This window comes from Equus quagga, chromosome 11, assembly GCF_021613505.1.
Source record: "Equus quagga isolate Etosha38 chromosome 11, UCLA_HA_Equagga_1.0, whole genome shotgun sequence".
NCBI classification, from domain to species: domain Eukaryota; kingdom Metazoa; phylum Chordata; class Mammalia; order Perissodactyla; family Equidae; genus Equus; species Equus quagga.
Window position 1 is genome coordinate 67,187,297 of NC_060277.1, and position 22,498 is coordinate 67,209,794.

At 48.0% G+C, this 22,498-nt stretch overlaps 3 protein-coding genes across 3 annotated transcripts; 2 read left to right on the forward strand and 1 right to left on the reverse strand.

Moving 5' to 3' along the window:
- The first annotated feature begins 6,165 nt into the window (after positions 1-6,165).
- On the forward strand, positions 6,166-12,437 carry TM4SF5 (transmembrane 4 L six family member 5). The gene is made up of 5 exons (XM_046677019.1): positions 6,166-6,397; positions 11,258-11,338; positions 11,722-11,858; positions 12,084-12,264; positions 12,342-12,437. The coding sequence occupies exons 1-5, from the start codon at positions 6,227-6,229 to the stop codon at positions 12,354-12,356; spliced, it is 585 nt and encodes a 194-aa protein (XP_046532975.1). The 5' UTR covers positions 6,166-6,226; the 3' UTR covers positions 12,357-12,437.
- A 1,363-nt stretch (positions 12,438-13,800) lies between these two features.
- On the reverse strand, positions 13,801-14,882 carry VMO1 (vitelline membrane outer layer 1 homolog). The gene is made up of 3 exons (XM_046674554.1): positions 14,672-14,882; positions 14,448-14,563; positions 13,801-14,169 (listed from the first exon to the last, which is right to left on the reverse strand). The coding sequence occupies exons 1-3, from the start codon at positions 14,858-14,860 to the stop codon at positions 13,872-13,874; spliced, it is 603 nt and encodes a 200-aa protein (XP_046530510.1). The 5' UTR covers positions 14,861-14,882; the 3' UTR covers positions 13,801-13,871.
- A 150-nt stretch (positions 14,883-15,032) lies between these two features.
- Positions 15,033-18,122, forward strand: GLTPD2 (glycolipid transfer protein domain containing 2). Its single transcript, XM_046674553.1, has 3 exons — positions 15,033-16,857; positions 17,119-17,285; positions 17,382-18,122. The coding sequence occupies exons 1-3, from the start codon at positions 16,579-16,581 to the stop codon at positions 17,917-17,919; spliced, it is 984 nt and encodes a 327-aa protein (XP_046530509.1). The 5' UTR covers positions 15,033-16,578; the 3' UTR covers positions 17,920-18,122.
- Positions 18,123-22,498: the final 4,376 nt, after the last annotated feature.

The window sequence follows — 22,498 nt, forward strand, 5'->3', positions numbered from 1 at the left end:
GTGCAGACATGGCACAGCTTGGCACATCACGCTGTAGTAGGCATCCCACATATAAAAAAGTAGAGGAAGATGGGCATGGATGTTAGCTCAGGGTCAGTCTTCCTCAACAAAAAGAGGAGGATCGGTGGCAGATGTTAGCTCAGGGCTAATCTTCCTCAAAAAATAAATAAATAAATAAAATAAAAAATAAAATAAAATATTCCAAAATTTCTTCAGAGTCTGATTCTCCTGAATCACTTTCTGACTGAGTTATCAATCTCTGTGTTTTCCCATGCAATACTGTCCTCTATGCCATCAAGGGCACTGGTGATGCACCATTTCTCAAGAGTCCTCCCCTATTGTCTCCAAGATTTTCTCCCAAACTGCTGGCACTTTCTTATTTTACCAGATGGTATCAACAGAATTGACACCTTCATTCACATCAAATTTTTGTCCCACTACTTTGGGACAAAGCATTAGCTTTTTGTCTCAATTTTATTTTACTTATTTTTTTTTGAGGAAGATTAGCCCTGAGCTAACTACTGCCAATCCTCCTCTTTTTGCTGAAGAAGACTGGCCCTGAGCTAACATCCATGCCCATCTTCCTCTACTTTATATACGTGGGACGCCTACCACAGCATGGCTTGATGAGTGCAAGTGCCATGTCCGCACCCGGGATCCGAACCGGAGAACCCCGGGCCGCTGAGAATCAAAATGTGAATTTAACCACTGTGCCACTGGGCTTGCCCCGTTTCAATTTTAAAACACAATGTAATCCTTTTGGAGACTTTTTTTTATTGAGATGTAATTGACATATAACATTGTGTAGGTTTAGGTGTATAGCATAATGATTTGCTACATGTATATATTGCAAAATGATTACCAAAATTAGTCTAGTTAACATCCACCACCTCAGGTATTTACAATTTTTTTTTTCCTTGTCATGAGAACTTTTAAGATGTACTCTCTTTACTTGGATACTTTTTTAAAAAAATAGACTTTATTTTGTTCAATCAGTTTTAGGGTCACAGCAAAATTGAGCAGAAAGCACAAGGGTTCCATATGCCCCCTGCCCGCCACACACCCACAGCCGCCCCTACTATCAACAACCCCCACCAGAGTGGTATGTTTGTTATAATCAATGAACCTACACTGACACATCAGTATCACCCAAAGTCCATAGTTTTACATCAGGGTTCCTGCTTGGTGGTGTACGTTCTATGGCTTTCGACAAATGTATAACGACACGGATCCACCATTATAGTATCAAACAGAATAATTTCACTGTCCTAAAACCCTCTGGGCTCTGCCTATTCATCCCTCCCCATCCCCAAACCACTGGCAAACACTGACCTTTTTACTGTCTCCAGAGTTGTGCCTTTTCCAGAATGTCATCTAGTTAGAATCAATAGTGTGCGGCCTTTTCAGACTGGCTGCCTTCACTTAGTAACATGCATTTAAGTTTCCTCTATGTCTTTTCATGACTTGAGAGCTCCTTTCTTTTTAGTGCTGAACAATATCGCCTGAATGTACCACAGTTTATTTATCCACTCACTTACTGAAGGACACCTTGGTTGCTTCCAAGCTTTGGCAATCAAGAATAAAGCTGCCGTAAACATCCGTGTGCACGTTTTCGTGTGGACGCGTTTTCAACTCCATTGGGTAAATATCATGCTGGGTCGTATGGAAAGAGTATGTTTAGTTTTATAAGAAAATGCCAAATTTTCCTCAAAAGTGGTTGCACCTTTTTGCATTCCCAACAGGAAAGAATGAGAATTCCCATCGCTCCACATCTTCATCAGCATTTGACGTTGTCACTGTTTAGGATTTTGGCCATTCTAATAGGTGCGTCGTGATACCTCCTCTTTGTAAGGAAATTTGCATTTCCCTGAGGACATGTGATGTTGAGCATCTTTTCATATGCTCATTTGCCATCCCATCTGTGCATCTTCTTTGGTGAGGTGTCTATTCAGGTCTTTTGTCCAATTTTTTAATCAGGTTGTTCTTTTGTCTTATTCTTGAGTTTAAGAGTTTTTGTATGTTTTGGATAACAGTCCTTTAATCAGATATGTCCTTTGCAACTATTTTCTCCCAGGCTGGTTTCTTTTCTCATTCTTTTGATGGTGTCTTTAACAGGGCAGAAGTTTTTAATTTTAATGAAGCCTAGCTCATCAATTATTTCTTTCATGGATTGTGCCTGAAAGTTAGTTCTATCTTTGGACGTTTTGATTACCTAAACCAATAAATTCCCTTTTCATTTCAGTTAAGTTGGGTTTTCTGTTACCTGATATATTTCCTTAAAATGGACTCTGGACATGGCAGGCAAGAAATAATTGACATCTTTACTACTGTTAATATAATTTTTAGAATTTATATAGTTTCTCCTTAAGGGATTTTTTTTGTTGAAATTCCTGCTGAGTTTCGTAACCAGATTTATAGAAATTATTTAGAGTTTTGCCGAGACTTCCCCAATTTGGAGTTTTTATTTTACTACATGTCTTGGTGAGTTAAAACACTTTTTTTAAAACAAAAGGAGAAGAAGAAGAAGGAGACACAGTGGTATTTCCAAACCCAAGCATTCTCAGAAATGCAATTCTGTTGCCCTTCACATACAAAAAGCAACTTGGATATATACACAATAATTGAGTCATAGCTTTCTTTTCCTGTCCTAACTATAGACATTGCTCCTTTGTCTTCTAGAATGTCATATTGCAGAGAAGTCTCAGGCCAGACCAACTTCTGTTCCTTTCTACGTAGCCTTTTAATTCACATATTTTCTTGGGGGGAATCTAGGTTCAGTTCACTTTTAATAATTTACCTGGGGTACAGTATGCCTTTCACTCTGCTAATACGCCCAGGGATGCTTTCACGTCCACCAGCCCCGTTCTTGTCTTTGGGAGCAGCCAACAACTCTGACATCTCTATTCATCGTTCATCTCAACATTACCTGACATCTCTGTTCTCTCTATCATCTCCCCTTCCAGTGTTTTAATTGCAGGTCCTTTTTGCTAAACTTCTGGTCCTTTGCCTGTGAATTCAAGAGTTTTCTCAGGTTTGTCCTCTGCAACCCTCATTCGCTTTGTGGCTTCCATTCTGTTCGTTAGCACTGCTGATGCAGACTTCAGTTCTCTTTGTGCATTTGGAGTTTCCGTGCAATTCTCCGTTTTCTCCCCCAGATACATGCTGGCACCTTGTCATCTCAGCCTTTTCTTTCTTCAAGTACTCTGCTCCTACTTCCAGGAGAATTCTAGTGAAAACCTTCCTGAAAATTCCTTCCAAATCCTCCAGTAAACATGTCTCGAGAGTTCTGTTTCTTTCAGTCTTCAGGATGATGTGCCCCTTCCCTTGTTTTGAGAAAAATTTTCAGAATCCCCATGTTTTTAACATTACTAACGCTATTTCATGCATACAGAATTGCATAAAATGTAATATAATGAATACCTCTGGACGACCCTCCACACACGACTTCTTTGTCCTCTTTATCCTGAAAAGGAGTACCATCTCTCAGACTCAGTATTGACGGAGTTCTGCACAGATATGTGGCTTGCTCTTGGCCCCGCTCTCTGTCCCTCGGGACAATGGCTGGATCCCTCGCCAGGCCTGCAGTGGGAAGGCCCACTATTCAGCATGAAAGCTGCTCTAACAGTTCAACATTACTGCTGGTGACGCAGCAGAACCTCTTGTCAGCCGCTTCACCTAGGACCCAAATTTTCCATCTCCACTTCCCAGTCCTTGTGCCTCTTCCTCCTGAACTGCTTCTCCACACAATTCTACAGCTTCTGCTTATTTGTGGTTTCAGTTACCTCGTGACTTTTGCTCACTCCCTGCTTTCATATTTCTCTCAGTTTGGGGCCACTCTTCCCTCTGATGACTCTCTCAAGTTGTCTTGAAGTCAAGTTTCCCAAGAATTCATCACTGGTCAGTCATCACGCAGAGAGGGTACCACTGCTGGGCAGAGTGCTCAAGCTACTTCATAGGTCTCTGGCTACATGTCTGCCTTTGGGTCAGCAACTCATTCCTGGATCAGTCAGCTGTGGCCCAGATAATGAGGTCTGTGTCAGTCAGCTATTGGTGTAGAACAAAAAAGCCCACAAAGTCTGAGTGACATACAAATATAAGCATTTATTTCACTCATACATGTCTGGGTTGTTGGGGTCAGCTGATCTGGGCCTTTTCCTTGTATGTTATGCCTTCCTTTTACCAGTGGGATAACTTGGACATGTTCTTCCCACGGCAGTGATGGGGCACAAGATTTCACGCAGCAACAGAGAATGCCTCTTAAGGCCCAGGCTCAAACTGAGATATTGTTGATCCTGCCCACATTCCACTGTGCCCATATTATGGGAGGTACAATCTACCTCTAGTGGGAGTGACTACAAAATGAGATAGCAAAGAGCAAAGAGGACTGAACAATCAGAACAAACAGTTTTCAATTTTTACTACAGAATCACATGGTCACATAGCCATAAGCTATAAAGCTCAGTGTGCTAACCCGTCTGTACAGAACCCCTCAAAGGAGCCTGCAGGTATGACAGGCAGTCTGACGCTTCTCATAAAGAGGCAGGGTGACAAGTTAAAGGATGCCTTTGCAACACTTACAAGCAACCACTTCCAGGATTTAAAATATGCCTTCTAAAACACAGGAGAATGCAAAAATTCTCATGCAAAGAGGCAGAAAATTTAATGAGAGAGACATGAAAAACAACATGGAAATCTTTAAAGCATTAAACAAGACGACAGAAGCAAAACCAAGCATCAGTTATCACAATAATTGTCTATGAGTCAGAGGCAGACAGTTAGGGGAGGTTCAACGTATTTTCTTTTTCAGATATCCTCTGATTCAAGAGGTAAATTCCTTCGTAGATTTTTCTCAATCCAGCTCCTCTGTCTTATAAATAGTAGGAATCCCTCCCGGATTCTGGCATTCATCTTGAGTGGTAAGTTTTCTCCATTTTCCATGTCTCTGTAGTGGTTTGAGTGGGCTGTTGGGACAAGCTACAACCAAGGCCACTGGCTGGATACCACTCTGTGTGACATTCTCATCGCATGCCTCTGAAGTCCTGCAGCACTTCCTGCCCCCTCATCTCTTCCACGGCACTACCACATCCTACTGGGGCCTTTGCTCTCCTTTTTGTTTTGGAGGCCCAGATCTAGCTCTCATGCATACAAATGTGAACGCCCACAGTCTCCAGCACAAGGTTCTGTCCATATCCAGGGCTTAATGAATTAACTCCGTATCAGAAAAGACTCTCTACAATGCAGTTGACAGAAACACAACTCAAACTGGTTTACAAAATCAAAACTTTCCAAGGAATGACCAGGCTTCAGGCATGGCTGGATCAGCAAGTTCAAAAGATGTCATCAGGACTTAGTCCCTCTCCATCTCTTGATTGTTCTTTCCTCTGGATTGACTTCACTCTCCAACAGGAAGGCCCTCCCTCGTGACGACAATATGCCACCAGCAACTTCAGCACCCCAACAAAAACAGAACTTCTTTGACCTCAGATCATCAACATAAAAAACCAGAAATTGATTCTCACGAGACTGGTTTAGACCATGTGGCCCTTGCTGAATCAGACACTGAGGTCAGAGGATGGAATAGTCTAATCGGTCAGGCCTCAGTCCAGAGCCCACCCTGAAAGACAGGCGGTGGCCTCAGCCAGAGATGGGTTTGTTAAACAAATAGTGACAAGAAGAAATGAAAAGACAACAAATGTCCACTGCCATCTTCTTAGTTTCTTTCCAGGAGGAACCCTCCCTTTGGGACTAATTGGAACGATGAGGCCACCATACCTCTGCTTAGTGCATCCTGGTTTACAAAATACTTCTCACATTGTCCCATTTAATCCTCACAACCAGCCCACAAGCCAAGTGGCATCACCATACCCTTCAAACAGCTGAGGCAACTGAGACTTAGAGATATTAAGGGCTTGGCTGAGTCACAGAGCAGGTAAGGAGCCAACAGAGGGGCTGTAGAGAGGTGAGTGCAGAACAAGAGGATGAAACACTGACCCTCCCGGCAACTTCCTCTGTGTGTCAAGCTCCCCCTCCTCCTCCACCACATCCTCCACTGCACTTCACCTCCTCTTTGCCCAGTCTCGGGCCTCTCTCCCTTATCATCGATCCTGCTTGCTTCTGCCACACCTCTTCCCTGACCTTTGCTCCTTGCTCCAGGCTTGTTTTCCTCTGGACCTGGAAACCACGGGCTCACTTTCACTGACTGCCTGTCCTTCTCAACTGCCTCACCATGTGTACGGGAAAGTGCGCCCGCTTCTTGGGGCTCACCCTCATCCCCCTTTCCCTGGTCTGCATCGTGGCCAACGCCCTCCTGCTGGTGCCTAACGGGGAGACTGCCTGGACCAACCACCTCAGCTTGCAAGTCTGGCTCATGGCTGGCTTCGTCGGTGGGGGCCTGATGGTGAGAAGGCTGGCAAGGGAGCACAAACCAGGGGTCTGGGCACCACTCTATGGGGTTCTGTATAGGACGGAGGGAGAGAGAGAGAGAGGGAAGAGGACAGCTGCCTGGGAAGGGATGGCAGTGGCGTGGTGGGGACCTGGAGCCCTCCCAATCTGCCTCCAAACACTAAGCACTCTGAAGAGGACCTGGAGGAGCTCCAGCATCCTGAGCTGAATGTCTGAGGGGAACAAGAAGGAAGGGAGCCCCACTGCTCTAAACAGCTCCCCTTCTGGGGAGGGAGTATGTCCCCCCTGCCACTCACTGCCCCCGCTGCTGAGCAGATGCCGGGAACACTTCAGTAGAAGGGTAGATGCAGAAGGAGCAGCTGGTTATGTGGGAGGTTATCAGGGCAAGATAACAATGGGCATGGGGGTTGGGGTGCAGTGGCAACGTCTGGAGCCAGGGAGAGACGTCGCGGATCAGCTCGGTGTCACCCTCCCCCACCTCCATGTCCATTCACTCTCAGCCCACATTTCTGGATGCCCACTCTGTGCTTGGCGCTAAAGATAAACTCAGAACCTAGGTCAGTATGACAGAGAAGGTGTCCCCACGCCTTTCTGGAGACTAGGATCTGTCAGGAGGAAGGGGAGACACAGATTTGCTGGACTTCCTAACCCCCAACCTCCATCTCCCTCCCCATTTAAGGGGATTTTTGGAAGGTGGAGCTGGTTTAACATCTTCAAGGGATGAAGACAAAAGATCCACTCGGCATGGTTCCCCACCTCTCCGGAAGGTTGGAGAGGTCTCACCTGCCGCTCTTTTGCTGGTCACACCTCTTCTGCTTTACCCAACAATCCCCTCTTACCCTCTGGGATCTTTTCTACTGCTCCCCCTCCTGCAAGGAGTCGTGGCTGTTGGATTCTACTCCATTCCTCTGACCTCAGCTCTCTCTGAGATTCACACTCCACCCAGGCCAACACACTCACCCGGTGTCGCATCATGCCACTCATCCTGCAGCCTAAACCAGCCACCACCCCCAGTCTAACCAGCATGTTTCCAGGAGATCCCTAAGAATGCCCTCCCAACGTGCCCCTTCCCAGTGCCTTCCTCCCACCTCCATGCCCAGAGCCCCTCTTGAGAAAGAAGACTTTCTCAAATGTATTCACATAGCCCGTGCTACACCACAGGGGCACAGGCGAGGTCCCTGCTGTCCCCAAAGCTCGTGTTCCCACTGGGGAAATGCACAGCATCAAGAAAGCAAGAACATAAGCCCGCAACAGCAAGGACTGCCTGTTTCTTTGGCTGCTGTGTGCCAGGTGCCTAGATCGGTGCCTTGCAATTAACAGGCACTCGATTAATAGTCAGTGAATGAACAAAGTACATAAATGAACAAGGTGATTTCAGATAGCAGTAGGTACCATCAAGAAAACAAAGCAGGGGGCCATCATAAAGAGCTCCTCGGGTAATGTGGGAGGCCACTTTTTACAGCATTTTCAAGGAAGGCCTCGATGAGGTGATGTCTGAACTGAGACCCTAAGGACAAACAGAAGGAATCAGCGCTACAGACAGGCGGACAGGCAAGCACAAAGCCTGAGGCAGGAAAAGGCTCGCACATCTGAGGACTGGACAGGCGGCCGTGCGGCTGAGGTTTCATGAGATGAGAGCTGAGCTGGGCAGAGGCCAGAGCCTGCACAGAAAGCCACAGGGAGGAATTCGAATTGTATAACAAGGACAACAGAAAACTACTGAAGGACTTTTTAACCTTTTTCTGAATTTAAAAATTTTTTCCAACTTTATTTAAGTCATACAGACAAGTGCTCAGATCCTTAGTATACAACTCAATGAATTTTTACAAAGTGAACACACCCAGGGACCCAGCACCCAGATCAAGACACAGGTCATTACCAGAATCCCAGACGTGCCACCCACACCAGGCACTACCCCCCACCAAGAAGGGTCCTCACTATCTTGACTTCTACCTCATCGACTAGTTTTGCCTGTTTCCCCCTTTACATACATGGAATCGTACAGTATGGACACTGCTGTGTCTGACTTCTTTAGCTCAACATTAGGTTTGTGAGATTCATCCATGTTATTGTGTGCAGTTGTTTTTTTATTTCTTATGCATCCCATTGTGTGAAAATACCACAGTTTATTTAAACTTTCTACTGCTGATGGACATTTGATAATTCCCAATTTGGGTTTATTACAAATAATGCCGCTATAAACATTCCTCTAAATGTCTTTAGGTAAACATATGCTTGCATTTCTCTTGGATATATACTGAAGAGTAAAACTTCTGATTCTTTTTTTTTAAGGTATACTTTTTCTTTTTTCTTTTTCTTCTTCTTTTTCTTTTTCTTCTTCTTTTTTTTTTTTTGGTGAGGAAGATTGGCACTGGGCTAACATCTGTTGCTAATCTTCCTCTTTTTGTTTTTTTCCTCCCCAAAGCCTCAGTACATAATTGTATATCCTAGTTGTAAGTCATTCTAGTTCTTCTATGTGGGATGCCACCACAGCATGGCCTGATGAGCAGCGTGTACGTCCGCGCCCAGGATCCAAACCAGCAAACCCTGGGCCACCAAAGCAGAGCACACGAACTTAACCACTCGGCCATGGGGCCAGCCCTCAAAACTGCTGATTCTTAAGGTGTACAAATATTCAGTGCTGACAGGTATTGCCAAATAGTTTTCTAAACTTCTTATACCAACTTCATCCCCATCAGCTAAGTATGAGAGTTCTAGCCGCTCCACATCTTTTTGGCTCTAAGAAGGTCCCTCTGGCTGCTGTGCAGAGAACGGATAACAGGAAGTCAGCAGTGGATGCAGGAAGACCAGACTGAGGTCAGTGCAGTTGTCCAGGAGAGATGATAGTGGCTTGGAGTAGGTCAGTGGCCATGGAGATGGAGAAAAGTAAGCAGATTCAAGCTATAAACTCAATGTTTCCTCCTGCATTTACAATGGCCTTTCTCTCTCCTTAAGATGAGTAGATGGCAGAGAGCAAGACAGAGAAGCTCAGACAACAGAAGGAAACAAACACTTTGACTAAAAAAGTAAAAATCTCAAACAGGTAGATCATTCAAAATTGGTAAATCTAAAAGATAAATCCAAATTCTCGGTGTCTTTGGATCTAGGAGCTTCCCAGTAAGTGACTTAACCAGAGAAGCTAAGCAAGGGGATCAGCACTGGTCCTAGATCTGCCATGCGGCGTGGAAGAGAAGAGACACGTCTGGTGGAAAGTCTGTTCAACTCTGCAGGTGTTTCTGTGAGGTTGCTGTGAATAATATAACAGAACTAAAACTCTCAGCCCCTCCCCTGGAGAAGAGCAAAATGCTGGCTTGTACGGTGTATGCCACACACTACACAGAGGAAGGCAAAGATCAAGACAACTGTGGAGGGGCCAGCCCCGTGGCCGAGTGGTTGCGTTCTCACGCTCTGCTTAGGCGGCCTGGGGTTTCACCGGATCGGATCCTGGGCACAGACATGGTACCACTTGTCGGGCCATGCTGAGGCGGCGTCCCACATGCCACAACTAGAAGGACCTACAGCTAGAATATACAACTATGTACTGCGGGCTTTGGTGAGAAGAAGGAAAAATAAAATCTTTTAAAAAAAAAGACAGCTGTGGAATTCTAGAGATGGGAGGTGAGCAAAGAACCTGGCCTGGTGCAGCAAAGATAAAGCTGGAGCCAAAGTGAAGAGCCTCGAATGGCTTCCCAGAGCTCAGTCTGGACAGGCTACTCTTTGAGGAGAACCTAAAGGATTTGAACAGGGAAAAGACCAGTTGAAAGCTAAGTTTAATCAGGTGGTAGCAATGTAGGATGGAGTGTGGGGTGGCACAGGGCAAGAGACATGGAAATCTAGTAGGAAGGTTGAGAACATCATCTTCATGGGAGATGATTATGGATTGACGATGGGGAAGGAGAAAGGACTGACGGATTCAAGAGCCATTGAAGGAAAAATCTTAAGGACATGAGGTCCTGCTGGGTGTAGAGGATTCAAGTTTTCCAACCTGGGTGACCTGGAAGATGTTTCCACTGACGGAGACAAGAAAGTCAAAGGGAGATGAATTGGGGGGGAATAAATTGTAAGGTCAGTATGAGGTTGGCTGAATGTGAGCTAAAACCAAGACAATAAAATGAACATATCCTTCAGGCAGTTAGATATGAATCCGGAGGCATCAACTTAGGAGGCAACTATTGTTAGAGGGAGCAGCTGATGCCCTGAGAGGGGATGGGCTCTGTGAGGAAGGCCATAGGGAGAAAGAAAGACAAAGAGGATCAGGGCTGTACCTGGGGGATTCCTACACTGCCCATCAGAGCATTCACTAACATTCTCCTCTATCCTCCACCATAATCCCAGCTCACCAGACACTCCAACACCACCGTTCCTTCCTGCTGCTGAGGGAATTTATAGTTATTGAGCATTTACTCTGAGCCAGTCTTGACATCAGCTCAACCTGTTATTTCATTAAATCCTGAGAACAGCTGTATAAGGTAGAGCTTGCAGACTCATTTTACAATGGACAAAACAGACCCAGAGAGATAAATCAATTCATGAAGTGAGCACAAGGCAACCCAAGTCTCCTGATTCTCCTTCAGTTGGGCACCTACTGTGTGCCCAGATTTAGAAGCGACATAATGATATTGGGCCCTACCCTACATTGGAGGCTACAATCTGGACAGAGATAAGCAGGCACAAAAAATAAGGATACATTAAGGTAGAGCCCGACAGCGCTCCAGGAGAAACAGAGATAAGGTCTTCCTGTAGTCCAAAGGGATGAGGGCATCACAGGTAGCTTCCAGGAGGAGGTAGGCACTGCTGCAAGTAAGGGCCAGAGGATCTGGGGGGACTCGCTATCACACTGACTCTCTTCCCCCAGGTACTGTGTCCAGGAATCGCAGCCGTTCGGGCAGGGGGCAAGGGCTGCTGTGGGGCAGGCTGCTGTGGAAACCGCTGCAGGGTAAGCTCCAAATTAAGACGGGATTCTGGATCTGTCTTTGAACAGGTCCTCGAAGAGCCACGCCTAAAGCCACGGCCCACTCTACAGAATTCCTAGCTACACGAGCTCATTGGCAGAGTCCCAGGCTCCCCCTCACTTTCCCTCCCACCAGCAAATCTTAGGCCTCAGTGGGCCTGAGCACAGAGGACTACAACCCCCATGAACCTCCGCGGCCTCTGGGTCTTAGGATTAGCAGAGCTCCAAGCCGCGAGGTTTGACGGGAAATGTATTTTTAAGGTGACTCCAGAGGCGGGCGGTTAATGTGGAGGGGCGGAACTAGGCGCCATCTGCCCACAGGTGGGGACGGAGGGACCTACTCACCTCTTTTTCCACTCTGCGTCCAGATGCTGCGCTCGGTCTTCTGCTCGGCGTTCGGGGTGCTAGGTGCCATCTACTGCCTTTCGGTATCGGGAACTGGGCTCCGAAGTGGACCCTACTGCTTAGTGAACGGCACGTGGGACTACCACTTCGAAGAGACCTTGTAAGGCTTAGCCTGTATTCGCGCCCCTCCATTTTCTGTCTCTCTCACCTGCCTTTCTCACGTGGACCGGGAAACTTCGGTGGGACTCGCCTTCGAGAGTGCTTCCACCACGTGGGCCAAACGAGCCCTTCGCGAGTTCCCCTTGGCGCGTGCGCGGGGCGGGGAACCGGGAGGGGGGCGATCTGCCTGCTCGCCCTCTCTCACGTGACCCTGCCCCGCCCACAGAGGCTCCTACCTGCTCAACCGCACCCAGTGGGATTTGTGCGAGAAGCCGCCTGGTGTGGTCTACTGGAATGTGACGCTCTTCTCGCTGCTGGTGGCTGCCTCGTGCCTGGAGATCGTGCTGTGTGGGGTGCAGCTGGTGAACGCGGCCATTGGTGTCTTCTGTGGCGATTGCAGGAAGGAGGTGGGACGGCGTGAGGTGGAGTTGTAGAGGGAACCTACTTGCTTCCTGGCTGTGTCTTCACTTTCTCTTTTCCGCAGGACGCCCCTCACTGAGGCTCCACGGACTGCCCTGCTCGCTCCTGGACGCCCACCTGGCCCGCCCCAGCCCTGGAATAAACTGTTTTGAGCTCTCTTGCGCGTCTCAGATTACGCCCTCTGCATCCACCGGGGCTGGAACTCTGGTGTTTGGGGTCCCTACACCCGGCTTGTTATTTTCTTAACAAATAGTTAATTGAGCTCTTAGTGTGCCCTGGGAATACAGCGGTAAACAAGACAGGCAAGTTCTATGCTCTCAAAGAATTTAACATTCTAGGAGTGGAAGATTTTTAAAAGAGTGGCAATTTTTAAAAGAGGCAATAAGGGCCAGCCTGGTGGTGCAGCAGTTAAGTTCGCACATTCTGCTTATGCTGCCCGGGGTGTGGCAGTTCGGATCCCCGGTAGGGACCTATGCGTCGCTTGTCAAGCCATGCTGTGGCAGGTGTCCCACATATAAGGTAGAGGAAGATGGGCACAGATGTTAGCTCAGGGCCGGTCTTCCTCAGCAAAAATAGGAGGATTGGCGGCAGATGTTAGCTCAGGGCTAATCTTCTTCAGAAAATTAAAAAATAAATAAAAGAGGCAATAGATTGTTTCAGTTGGTGATAAGCACTTTTTAAAAACAGGTTGGTAATGGGATAGACATTGACTGATGGAGGGACTTTTGAAAATAAGATAGGGGCCTGCCCGGTGGCTCATCGGTTAAGTGCACACGTTCTTCTTCGGCTGCCCTGGGTTCGAGGGTTCGGATCCTGGGTGCGGACATGGCACTGCTTGTCAAGCCATGCTGTGGTAGGCGTCCCACATATGAAGCAGAGGAACATGGGCATGGATGTGAGCTCAGGGCCAGTCTTCCTCAGCAAAAAGAGGAGGATTGGCAGTAGTTAGCTCAGAGCTAATCTTCCTCAAAAAAATATAAATAAATAAAAATAAAAATAAGATAAAGTCTGAGAAAGTGAAATTGGAGCTGAAATCTGGTGGATGGGCTAACCATCTGGAAAGCTGGGGATTCCAGGCAAAGAGAACAACAAGAACAAAGATCCTAAAAGGAATCAGTATAGAGAAAAGCCACTGTTTGAGTTTTGTAGGGGAAAAAGGGGAGGAGGGAGGACTATAGGAAAGACATATTAGCCTCTTAAACTCTAGAAAAGCCTTAAAGCGTTATGACATTGTCATCTCCTAATTTGGTAGAAGTTTCTTAATCTGAGGTCACTGAGTGGTTGAGAAAGGAAACAACTAGGGCTCTGAATGGGGGCAGTGTGTCTGCAGACGCCCTCAGGAAGCCAGAAACTTCCTTAGCTTGCACGCAAGCATGTGTTTGTTTTTCTGGACTATGGGTTCGTAACTTTCAGTAGTCTGTGAAAGACTCCTGAAACCAAACCCAAACTTGGGCCTGGCCCAATGCGAGGTGAGGAGGAAGACAAGGAGGGCAGTGTCCCTCCCCGAAACAACCAAGACCAAAGCCAAGACAGAGAAGCTTTAATGGCGGGATGTGGGACTAGGCTCGGGGCCAGGAAGAGTGAGGCTGCAGCGTCAACTTTGGCAGCAGAAGAAGCGCGCGTCGTTAACCGCGGTGTCATCGCGGAGGCCTCTAGGCCGCTCGACCTTGGTCTGCAAGCCGCACACGCCTTTGGGGCATGGGTCACTCCAGTCTCCGTAGTCTCCCCAGGCCAGGCCAGGCCCCTCCAGCACCGTGCCGTCGGAGCAGCGGAAGCGCACGTTGTTCGCAGCCGTGTTGTCCCCGGGGGTCATGGGTGCCTCCACGCGAAGCGAGAAAGCCACCAGGAAGCCGCCGCCGGGACACCACAGCGGCCCACTCCACGCGCCCCACCTGTGAGGGGAGAGGAGACTCGCTGGCTCTGCGGGTCCCTCTACCCGCCTCCAGCCTGCCCCAGCCCTCGGGACTTCCCGGCCAGGTGCCACACGACCTGGGTGGGTTGGTTCTAGTCACCTGACCTCCTCCCAGGTGCGGAGGGGAGGTCTTCCAGCCACTCCGCAGGTCTAAACTGCCCCACAGCTGTGGAGGAACCTGCCTGCGGGGAGGGTGTGTGTGTAACAGAGTAAGGGGCATACGCCCACCCTAGGGGATCCGTGGCCCCTGACCCCCACCTTCCAGATTCGGACTCCACCACATGCGTGTTGAGCTCCGCGTTTCCGCGCGCGCAGTGCAGCCGGATCCCGTTTAGAGCTGTGTCGTCGCCAGGAATGCCTTGCTGGGGCTCCACCTTGGCGGCGAGAAGAGGCGGGGTAAGGAGAGTCAGAAGACCGCCAACCTCTGCTCTGGGGTCCCGCTCATCTCCGCCCCCCTCCGAGACCTAGGCCTGAGCCCACACCTTGAGCGAGAACCCGCTGGCGAAGAATCCGTCAGGACACATCTCGGGCCAGGCCCAGTGGCCCCAGGGGCCTCCGTTGGTCACCTCGATGACCGACTTGTAGCCTCTCAGCCCATCTGCTCGTGCACGTCCCCAGCAAGTCGCCGACAGCAGCAGCAGCAGCAACTTGGCTCCCGCGACCCGCTCCATCTCGCAGCCTCTGTGAGCCCGGGCCCCTTACGCAGGTTTATACCACCTCTCCTAGAGGCTCGGATTGCGGAAACGCTACCCGGATTAAGTGAAACCCAAAACCAATCCACTCCTGGAACCCTGCAGACCAGTTGTCGCTCAGGCAAACAGGCTCCCAGAGCCAGAGGAGGGGCGGTGAGAGCCGCTAAGTTGAAGTAACCATCACCTGCTGAAGGGTTACTATAGGCCACGAATTGTAGTTGGCGTTTTGCAGGCATTGCAACAATTTTAGGAGGTGGGAATTACCCTTCCCATTCTGCAGAGGAGGGAACTGGGGTTTAGAAATGGGAAGCGACTTGCCTAAGGTCACAGACAGCAAGCCAGGAAAGGGTCTAACACTGGGAAATGGCGAGCCCAAGTCTAGGGATGGAAGTGATGGCTCGGGAATCCCACTGGACAGGATTGGTCAGAAGCCAGCCTAGGGACCTCTAGGATGTGAGGGAGCATCAGAGTGAGAGATAGGGCAAGAATCATGAACTGTGGCAGCTAGGAACGGTCTTCTTAGCGATTGGGATCCTGACTCCTTGAGAATCTTGGATACCCCTTCTCCACTAGAAGAAAATATACATAGAGACAGGAACAATTCTAAGAAGTTTATGGACAGGAGATGCTGTTTCTTCCATTGCTTCCTGTATCCTTTCCCTGAATGTTTTTCCCCCCATGACCACCAGGTGGACTCCTAATTTGCTAAAAACAAACCAAAAAAACCTGGCTCAAATTTGTCCTGGGGAGCACCACCCCTGATTTGCCTGCCCCTCATACATATTCCTTTGCTTATTCAATATATATTTATTTAGCAATAATGTATTTTGACCCAGGTGATATTCTAAGTGCTGGAAATAGAGCAGCAACAAAGAAAAACAAGGCCCCTGTCTTCCTCAGAGTTCACATTCCAGTCGGGGAAACAGATGATAATTTTTTCCAGTGGACCTTGAACTCTGTGAGGGCACTTTTGTCTTCCTGAGGCCTAGTACAGGGCCTGGGATGCAGAAGTAGTTAATAAAGGTTGGTTTGATGAACGATTGAGGAACCAATCTGGAGTTTCAAACATTAAACCGCAAAAATGTAAAAGGATAAAGCGTAAAGTACCTAATCGAGAAGTCATGCAATCAGGTTAAGACAAGGCCCCCTGGGGATACAATGGAGAATTTAGAAGTGAGTGTTCCCTGGAGCCCAGGTGCCCCACGCTTGAACCTAATAGGTAAGATTTATGGAGCAATTGTGGTAAGCTTTTCCATTTACAGTGTTTGCACATAACATTATCATTTAATCTTCACATGAGGCTTGCAAAGTACCTATTATTGGCCTCAATTTACAGTGAGTGAAGTCAAGCCCAGAGTTAATTTAGGGCCGACACCGTTTCTCAGTGGGAGAGCTGGTTCTGACCCCAGCCTCTCTTCCCAATACCCAGGCTGCCTCTTCCTACAACATGGCCATATAGGGAAGGGAAATGCAGAGACGTGTCATTGCTCAAATCCCCCAAATCCTCTTCATCCAGTCCCTCACCCCCGGGATGCTGCTCTTAGGGGCAAAGGGCAGAGGGGAAGGGGGCTTAGTAGGTTAATTATTAACCCTTAGTACCTCAGAGTACCGCGGGCTTCTCTCCCCTCCTGGAGGTGAGGCGAAGGGATAAGGACTGGCTAGCGGTTGGTGAGGGGGCCGTGGTCCCAGCAGCAGCCATGAGGGTCATGCTGCCTCTGCAGGTCCCGCGGCGCTGGTTCTGCCGTGTAATTCCTCTCACTGTCTTCACGCTGCTGCTGCTTTATCTCAGCGCTCGGAGCCTCCGTGCGTGGCCCCTTCCCTCACCTGCTCTGGGAGGAACCCAGGAATCCAGGACCTCGGGACCTAAGCCCCCTCCTGGAGCCCTCACCGCTCCACCTCGCCTCTCCCCTGGCGCCCTCTCAGGCTGCCCATCCGGAACACAGTCCTGCATTCCCGAGGGACTGCCGCCTTTCCAGGTATGCTGGTGCAGGGCTGGGACTTGGAGCTCCAACTGGGACTCTGAACAGGGCGAAGTGGAGCTAAGCTGAGGATCTGGTCAAAGGCAGGTCCTCCTCCTCGTCTCCCCTCTTCTGTCAGAAGCTGAGAGTACAGCAGGAGGGACACGAGCTAGACCTTAGGAATAATTTCTTCAGAGCCCACCTGGGCTGCCCAGCAAGGAGGCCCAGAAGGCGAGGGGCTCTGCTCCCGCCCCCTTCCCCTCACATCTTCCTCCCCAGGTTCGGCAACAGTCAGGACCCCTGGAGGCCCCGGAGAGAGAAGAGCCTCAGTGTCTGGGCCCCCAGGGGATGCTGGGCCGCATGATGAGGCCGTTCCGCGCCAGTCTGAACCCCGAAGGGGATGTGGAATTGTCGCAGTACCTGGCAGGATGGAGGGAGCTAGTCAAGTGAGTGGTCTCCCTCCCCTAACCCAGTCCCCGCCTCTTTGTGGCTCCATCGCCCTTTCTCAAACCATCTCACTCTTCCCACCACCAAACACACAGGTTCCTAACTCCGCTCCGCTCCATCTTCGCCTTCGCCACAAGCGAGGCCTTCATCAAAGTGACAGCCCTGGAGGCTCGCGTGCACGGGCCAGATGCCGCGCACTACACGTCGCTGGCAGCCATGGTGACCTGGGAGCGGCGGGCGGGACTTTTGGAGCCGCCCGGGATCGCCCCTCGAGACCTGGCCAAGTCCTCAGGCTCGCGAACGATGCTTTTGCTGCACCGTGCGCTACGGTGGTCCCAGCTCTGCCTCCACCGGGTGGCGACCGGGACGCTCGGAGGCCCGGACGCCGGTGTGCAGTGCAGCGACGCCTACGACACAGCTTTGGCCCCGTACCACCCTTGGGTCATCCGTCAGGCCGCCCGACTCGCATTCCTCGCCTTCCCAGGTCGCGGCCGCTTGCTGGAGTTGGCCTGTCCGGGAACTAGAGAGGCGGAGGCACGGGCCGCGCTGGCCCGGGCCGCGGGCACCCTGGAAGATGTTTACAACCGCACCCAGGGCTTGTTGGCCGAACGCGGCCTGCTCCAGCTGGCCTGAAGCCAGCAGCTGCCGGGACCGGCGAGGCACGTAGCGCCCCGGCGCGGGGTGAGCGCCACCCGGAGTCTACTCCTCCGCGCTGGCTGCCAGCGCCAGGGGGCGGGGCCGCCGCCTAGCTCTCCTCTTCGGTGACGTCATCGCCCTTGAGGGCTCGCCCCCGGCGGGAGTGGTTTTTAGCACCTCCCTTTATTCGCTGCCTTGGAAAGAAGAGGAGCTATGGGGAATAAAAAGTATTCTTTGATTGCCGTCCATTTAGGGCGTTTTGTGTGATGACGGCAGACGCTTAAGGGAAAGAGAAAAAAATGGATATGGGAAGATGTGTCGTCTTTATTCCCGGCAGCCGAGAGATTCACGCTCCCCGTGGCCTATCTCGACCATTCCTATGGCTTCACTTGCCAACTACATGCCAAGTCTCCAGCCCAGACTTGTCCCCTGGGCTCCAGCCCCCATAAAGCCAACTCTTTCCTGAACACCTCCACAGACAGGGCAAATGCAACACGTCCCACACGGATCCAATCACCTCCTCCCAGAACCGCACCTCTTCCTGTGTTCCCTGTCTCTGTGAATAAATGGCACCCTCTCCTGTCAACGATCCAAGCCTAAAACCTGTGGGCCATGCCTCACACCAAGCAGACGCTCACCTCTATGTTTATTAAATGACTCCTTGGCCACTCCCACAATAATAGTGAATGTGAAAGAGGCTGGCCATTTCATTAATAACTCCCGAATTATAACTCCAACACACTTTCCCCTGGACTCCAGAATCCTATAATACACCTCTTTATTTGACATCTCCACTTGGATTTCAGCTAGCCATAGCAAACTTGGCATGTCCAAAACTGAGCTTCTAATACCTATTCCTCCAAAAATAGTCCCTTCATAGTCTTTGCTGGCTCAGTAGATGACAACTCCATTCTTCCAGGTCTTAAGAAAAAAACCTGTAGTCATCCTGACTCTTCTGTTTCTCTTTCATCATACCCACATCCAATCTGTCAGAATCTAACCATTTCCCACTATCTCCACTGCTACCACCCTTGTCAAGCCAACTTTATCATCTGGATTATTGCAATGGCCTCCTAATTGTCTCTCTGTCCCATACTTGGCCTTTCTATAGTGTATTTTCAATAGAGCAGCCACAGTGATCCTTTAAAACGTACATCCTATCGTGTCACTTCCCTGCTTAAAATCTTCCAATGGCTTCTTATTGCACTCAGATGAAATTTTTTTGCAATTTAAGCAGGAAGTTTTCTGGATCATATTTTCAGTTGAGGATAATGAAAAACTTCATAAAGGTCCTGTGTGATGTGACTCTACTAGCCAAATCGACCTTCTCAATATTCATTCAACATGTCAGGCATGATCCAGCCTCAGGACCTTTGCAATTGCTCTTCTCTCTGTCCAGAATGCTTTTTACTCAAATAGACAAATGACTTCCCTCCTTACTTCCTTCTGGTCTTTATTCAAATGTCTCCTCAGTGAGACCTTCCCTGATGATTCTTTCTAAAATTTCAAAACACGTACTTACACACACACACACACACACGCTTCCTATCTCCCTTCCCTACTTTGTTTTTCTTCTTAGTATGATTCACAATCTACCATACTGTATGTTGTACTTATTTGTTTTGGTTTTTGGTCTCCCAAAATAGATGTAAGCTCCATGGGGCTAGGAATTTCTGTCTATTTTGTTTCCTGATGTCCCTCCAGTGCGTCAAACAATGCCTGGCACCTAGTAGACATTCAATAGATTTTTGTTGAATGAATGTATGAATACTAAAAATAGTTCAGATGGTTGGAGCCCAGGGTGTTAAAAGGAAAAGAGGAGGATCGTGCCGGCCAGGTGGTGCAGAGGTTAAGTACACACATTCCACTTTGGTGGCCCAGGGTTCGCAGGTTCGGACCCCGGGTGTGCACCTACACATTGCTCATCAAGCCATGCTGTGGTGGGCCTCCCATATATAAAGTAGAGGAAGATGGGCACGGATGTTAGCTCAGGGCCAGTCTTCCTCAGCAAAAAGAGGAGGATTGGTGGCAGATGTTAGCTCAGGGCTAATCTTCCTCAAAAAAAAAAAGAAAGAAAAGGGGGGGTTGCACAACAGGGCAAATATACTTAATGCTACTGAATTATACTGAACCAAAAATGGTTAAAATGCTAAATTTTATTTTATATTATGTTATATTTTATTACAACAAAAATTAAAAAGCAAAGTGGAGATGGGATTCTGGACAGGTGGGCAGGAGCAAGTTCATGAAGGGCCTTATAAACTATGTTACAGGGGCCAGCCCAGTGGTGCAGTGGTTAAGTTCACACATTCCACTTTGGTGGCCCAGCGTTCACCAGTTCCGATCCTGGGTGTGGGCCTATGAACCGCTTGTCAAACCATGATGTGGCAGGCATCCCACATATAAAGTAGAGAAAGATGGGCATGGATGTTAGCTCAGTCTTCCTCAGCAAAAAGAGGAGGATTGGCTGCAGATGTTAGCTCAGAGGGAATCTTCCTCAAAAAATAAAATTAAAAAAAAACTATGTTACAGAGATGGGACTTTATCTCAAGAGTTAATTTTAAGCAGGGGATTGTCTGGATCATATTTTCCATTTAAAAAAAATGAGCACAGCTGCAGTGTGTAGAAAGAGTGTGGCAGATTCATAGAAGGACCACTCAACACAATAACAGCAAAATACACAATCTTCTCAAGTGCACGTGTGACATTCTCCAGCACAGACCATATGTTAGGCCACAAAAAAGTCTCAATAAATTTAAAAAGATTGAAGTCGGGGGCCAGCTGGTGGCGCAGCAGTTAAGTTCACACACTCCAATTCGGCAGCCTGGGGTTCGCCAGTTTGGATCCCAGGTGTGGACCTATGCTCTGCTTATCAAGCCATGCTGTGACAGGCACCCCACATATAAAGTAGAGGAAGATGGGCACAGATGTTAGCTCAGGGCCAATCTTCCTCAGCAAAAAAAAAAAAAAAAAAAAAAAAGAGGAGGATTGGTGGTGGATGTTAGCTCAGGGCTAATCTTCCCTTAAAAAAAAGATTGAAGTCATAAAATATTCTCCAGCTAAAATGGATGAAATTAGAAATTGATAACAGAAGGGAATTTGGGAGCCTCACAAACACGTGGAATCTAAACAACACACTCCTAAAAAACCAATGGGTCAAAGGAGAAATCACAAGGAAAATATTTTGAGATTAGTGAAAATGAAAACAAAACATACCAAAACTTGGGGATGCAGCATAAGCAGTGTTCAGAGGGAAATTTGTAGCTCTAAATGCTTATATTAAAAATGAAGAAAGATCTCAAATCAATAGCTTAACCTTCCACCTTAAGAAACTAGAGGGGCCGGCCCCGTGGCCGAGTGGTTAAGTTCATGCGTTCCACTGCAGCAGCCCAGGGTTTTGCCAGTTCAGATCCTAGGCTCAGACATGGCACCGCTCATCAAGCCATGCTGAGGCGGTGTCCCACATGCCACAACTAGAAGAACCCACAACTAAAAATATACAGCTATGTACCCGGGGGCTTTGGGGAGAAAAAGGAAAAATAAAATCTTAAAAGAAAAAAAGAAACTAGAAAAAGAAGAGCAAACTAAACCTAAAGAAAGCAGAAGGAACAAATAATAAAGATCAGTGGAAATAAACGAAATAGAAAATAGAAAAACAATAGAAAGAATCAACTAAACCAAAACTTGGCTCTTTGAAAAGATCAAACCTTTAGCTAGACTGACCAAGAAAAAAAGAGAGAAAATTCAAATTACTAAAATCAAGAATGAAAGAGGAGGGGCCGGCCCAGTGGCGCAGTAGTTAAGTTCGCACATTCGGCTTCTCGGCGGTCTGGGATTCGCCAATTCAGATCCCAGATGCGGACATGGCACCGCTTGGCAAAAGCCATGCTGTGGTAGGCGTCCCACGTATATAAAGTGGAGGAAGATGGGCATGGATGTTAGCTCAGGGCCAGTCTTCCCAGCAAAAAGAGGAGGATTGGATGTAGTTAGTTCAGGGCTAATCTTCCTCAAAAAGAAAAAAAAAAATGAATGAAAGAGGAGACTTTACTACCAATCTTACAGAAATAAAAAGGATTATAAAGGATTACCATAAACAATTGTAGTCCAACAAATTAAAGAATCTAAATGAAATGGACAAATTCCTAGAAAGACACAAACTACCAAAACTGACCCAAGAATAAATAGAAAATCTGACTAGATCTATAACAAAGAGATTGAGTTAGTAATTTAAAAAATTTCCCACAAAGAAAAGCCCAAGACAAGATGTTTTTTACTAACGAATTCTACCAAACATTTAAAGAAAAATTAACACAAATCCTTCACAAACTCACAAAAATAGAAAAGGAGGGAACACTTCCCTACTCATTCTACAAGGCCAGTATTACTCTGATACCAAAGATATCACAAGAAGAAAAAAAAAAAGACCCTACAGACCAATATATCGTTGGAATAGAGATGCAAAAAATCTTCAGCAAAATACTACCAAATCACATACAGAAAGGATTATACATCATGGTTGATTTTCAACAAGACCATTCAAAGGAAAAGAACAGTCTTTTCAACAAATGATGCTGGA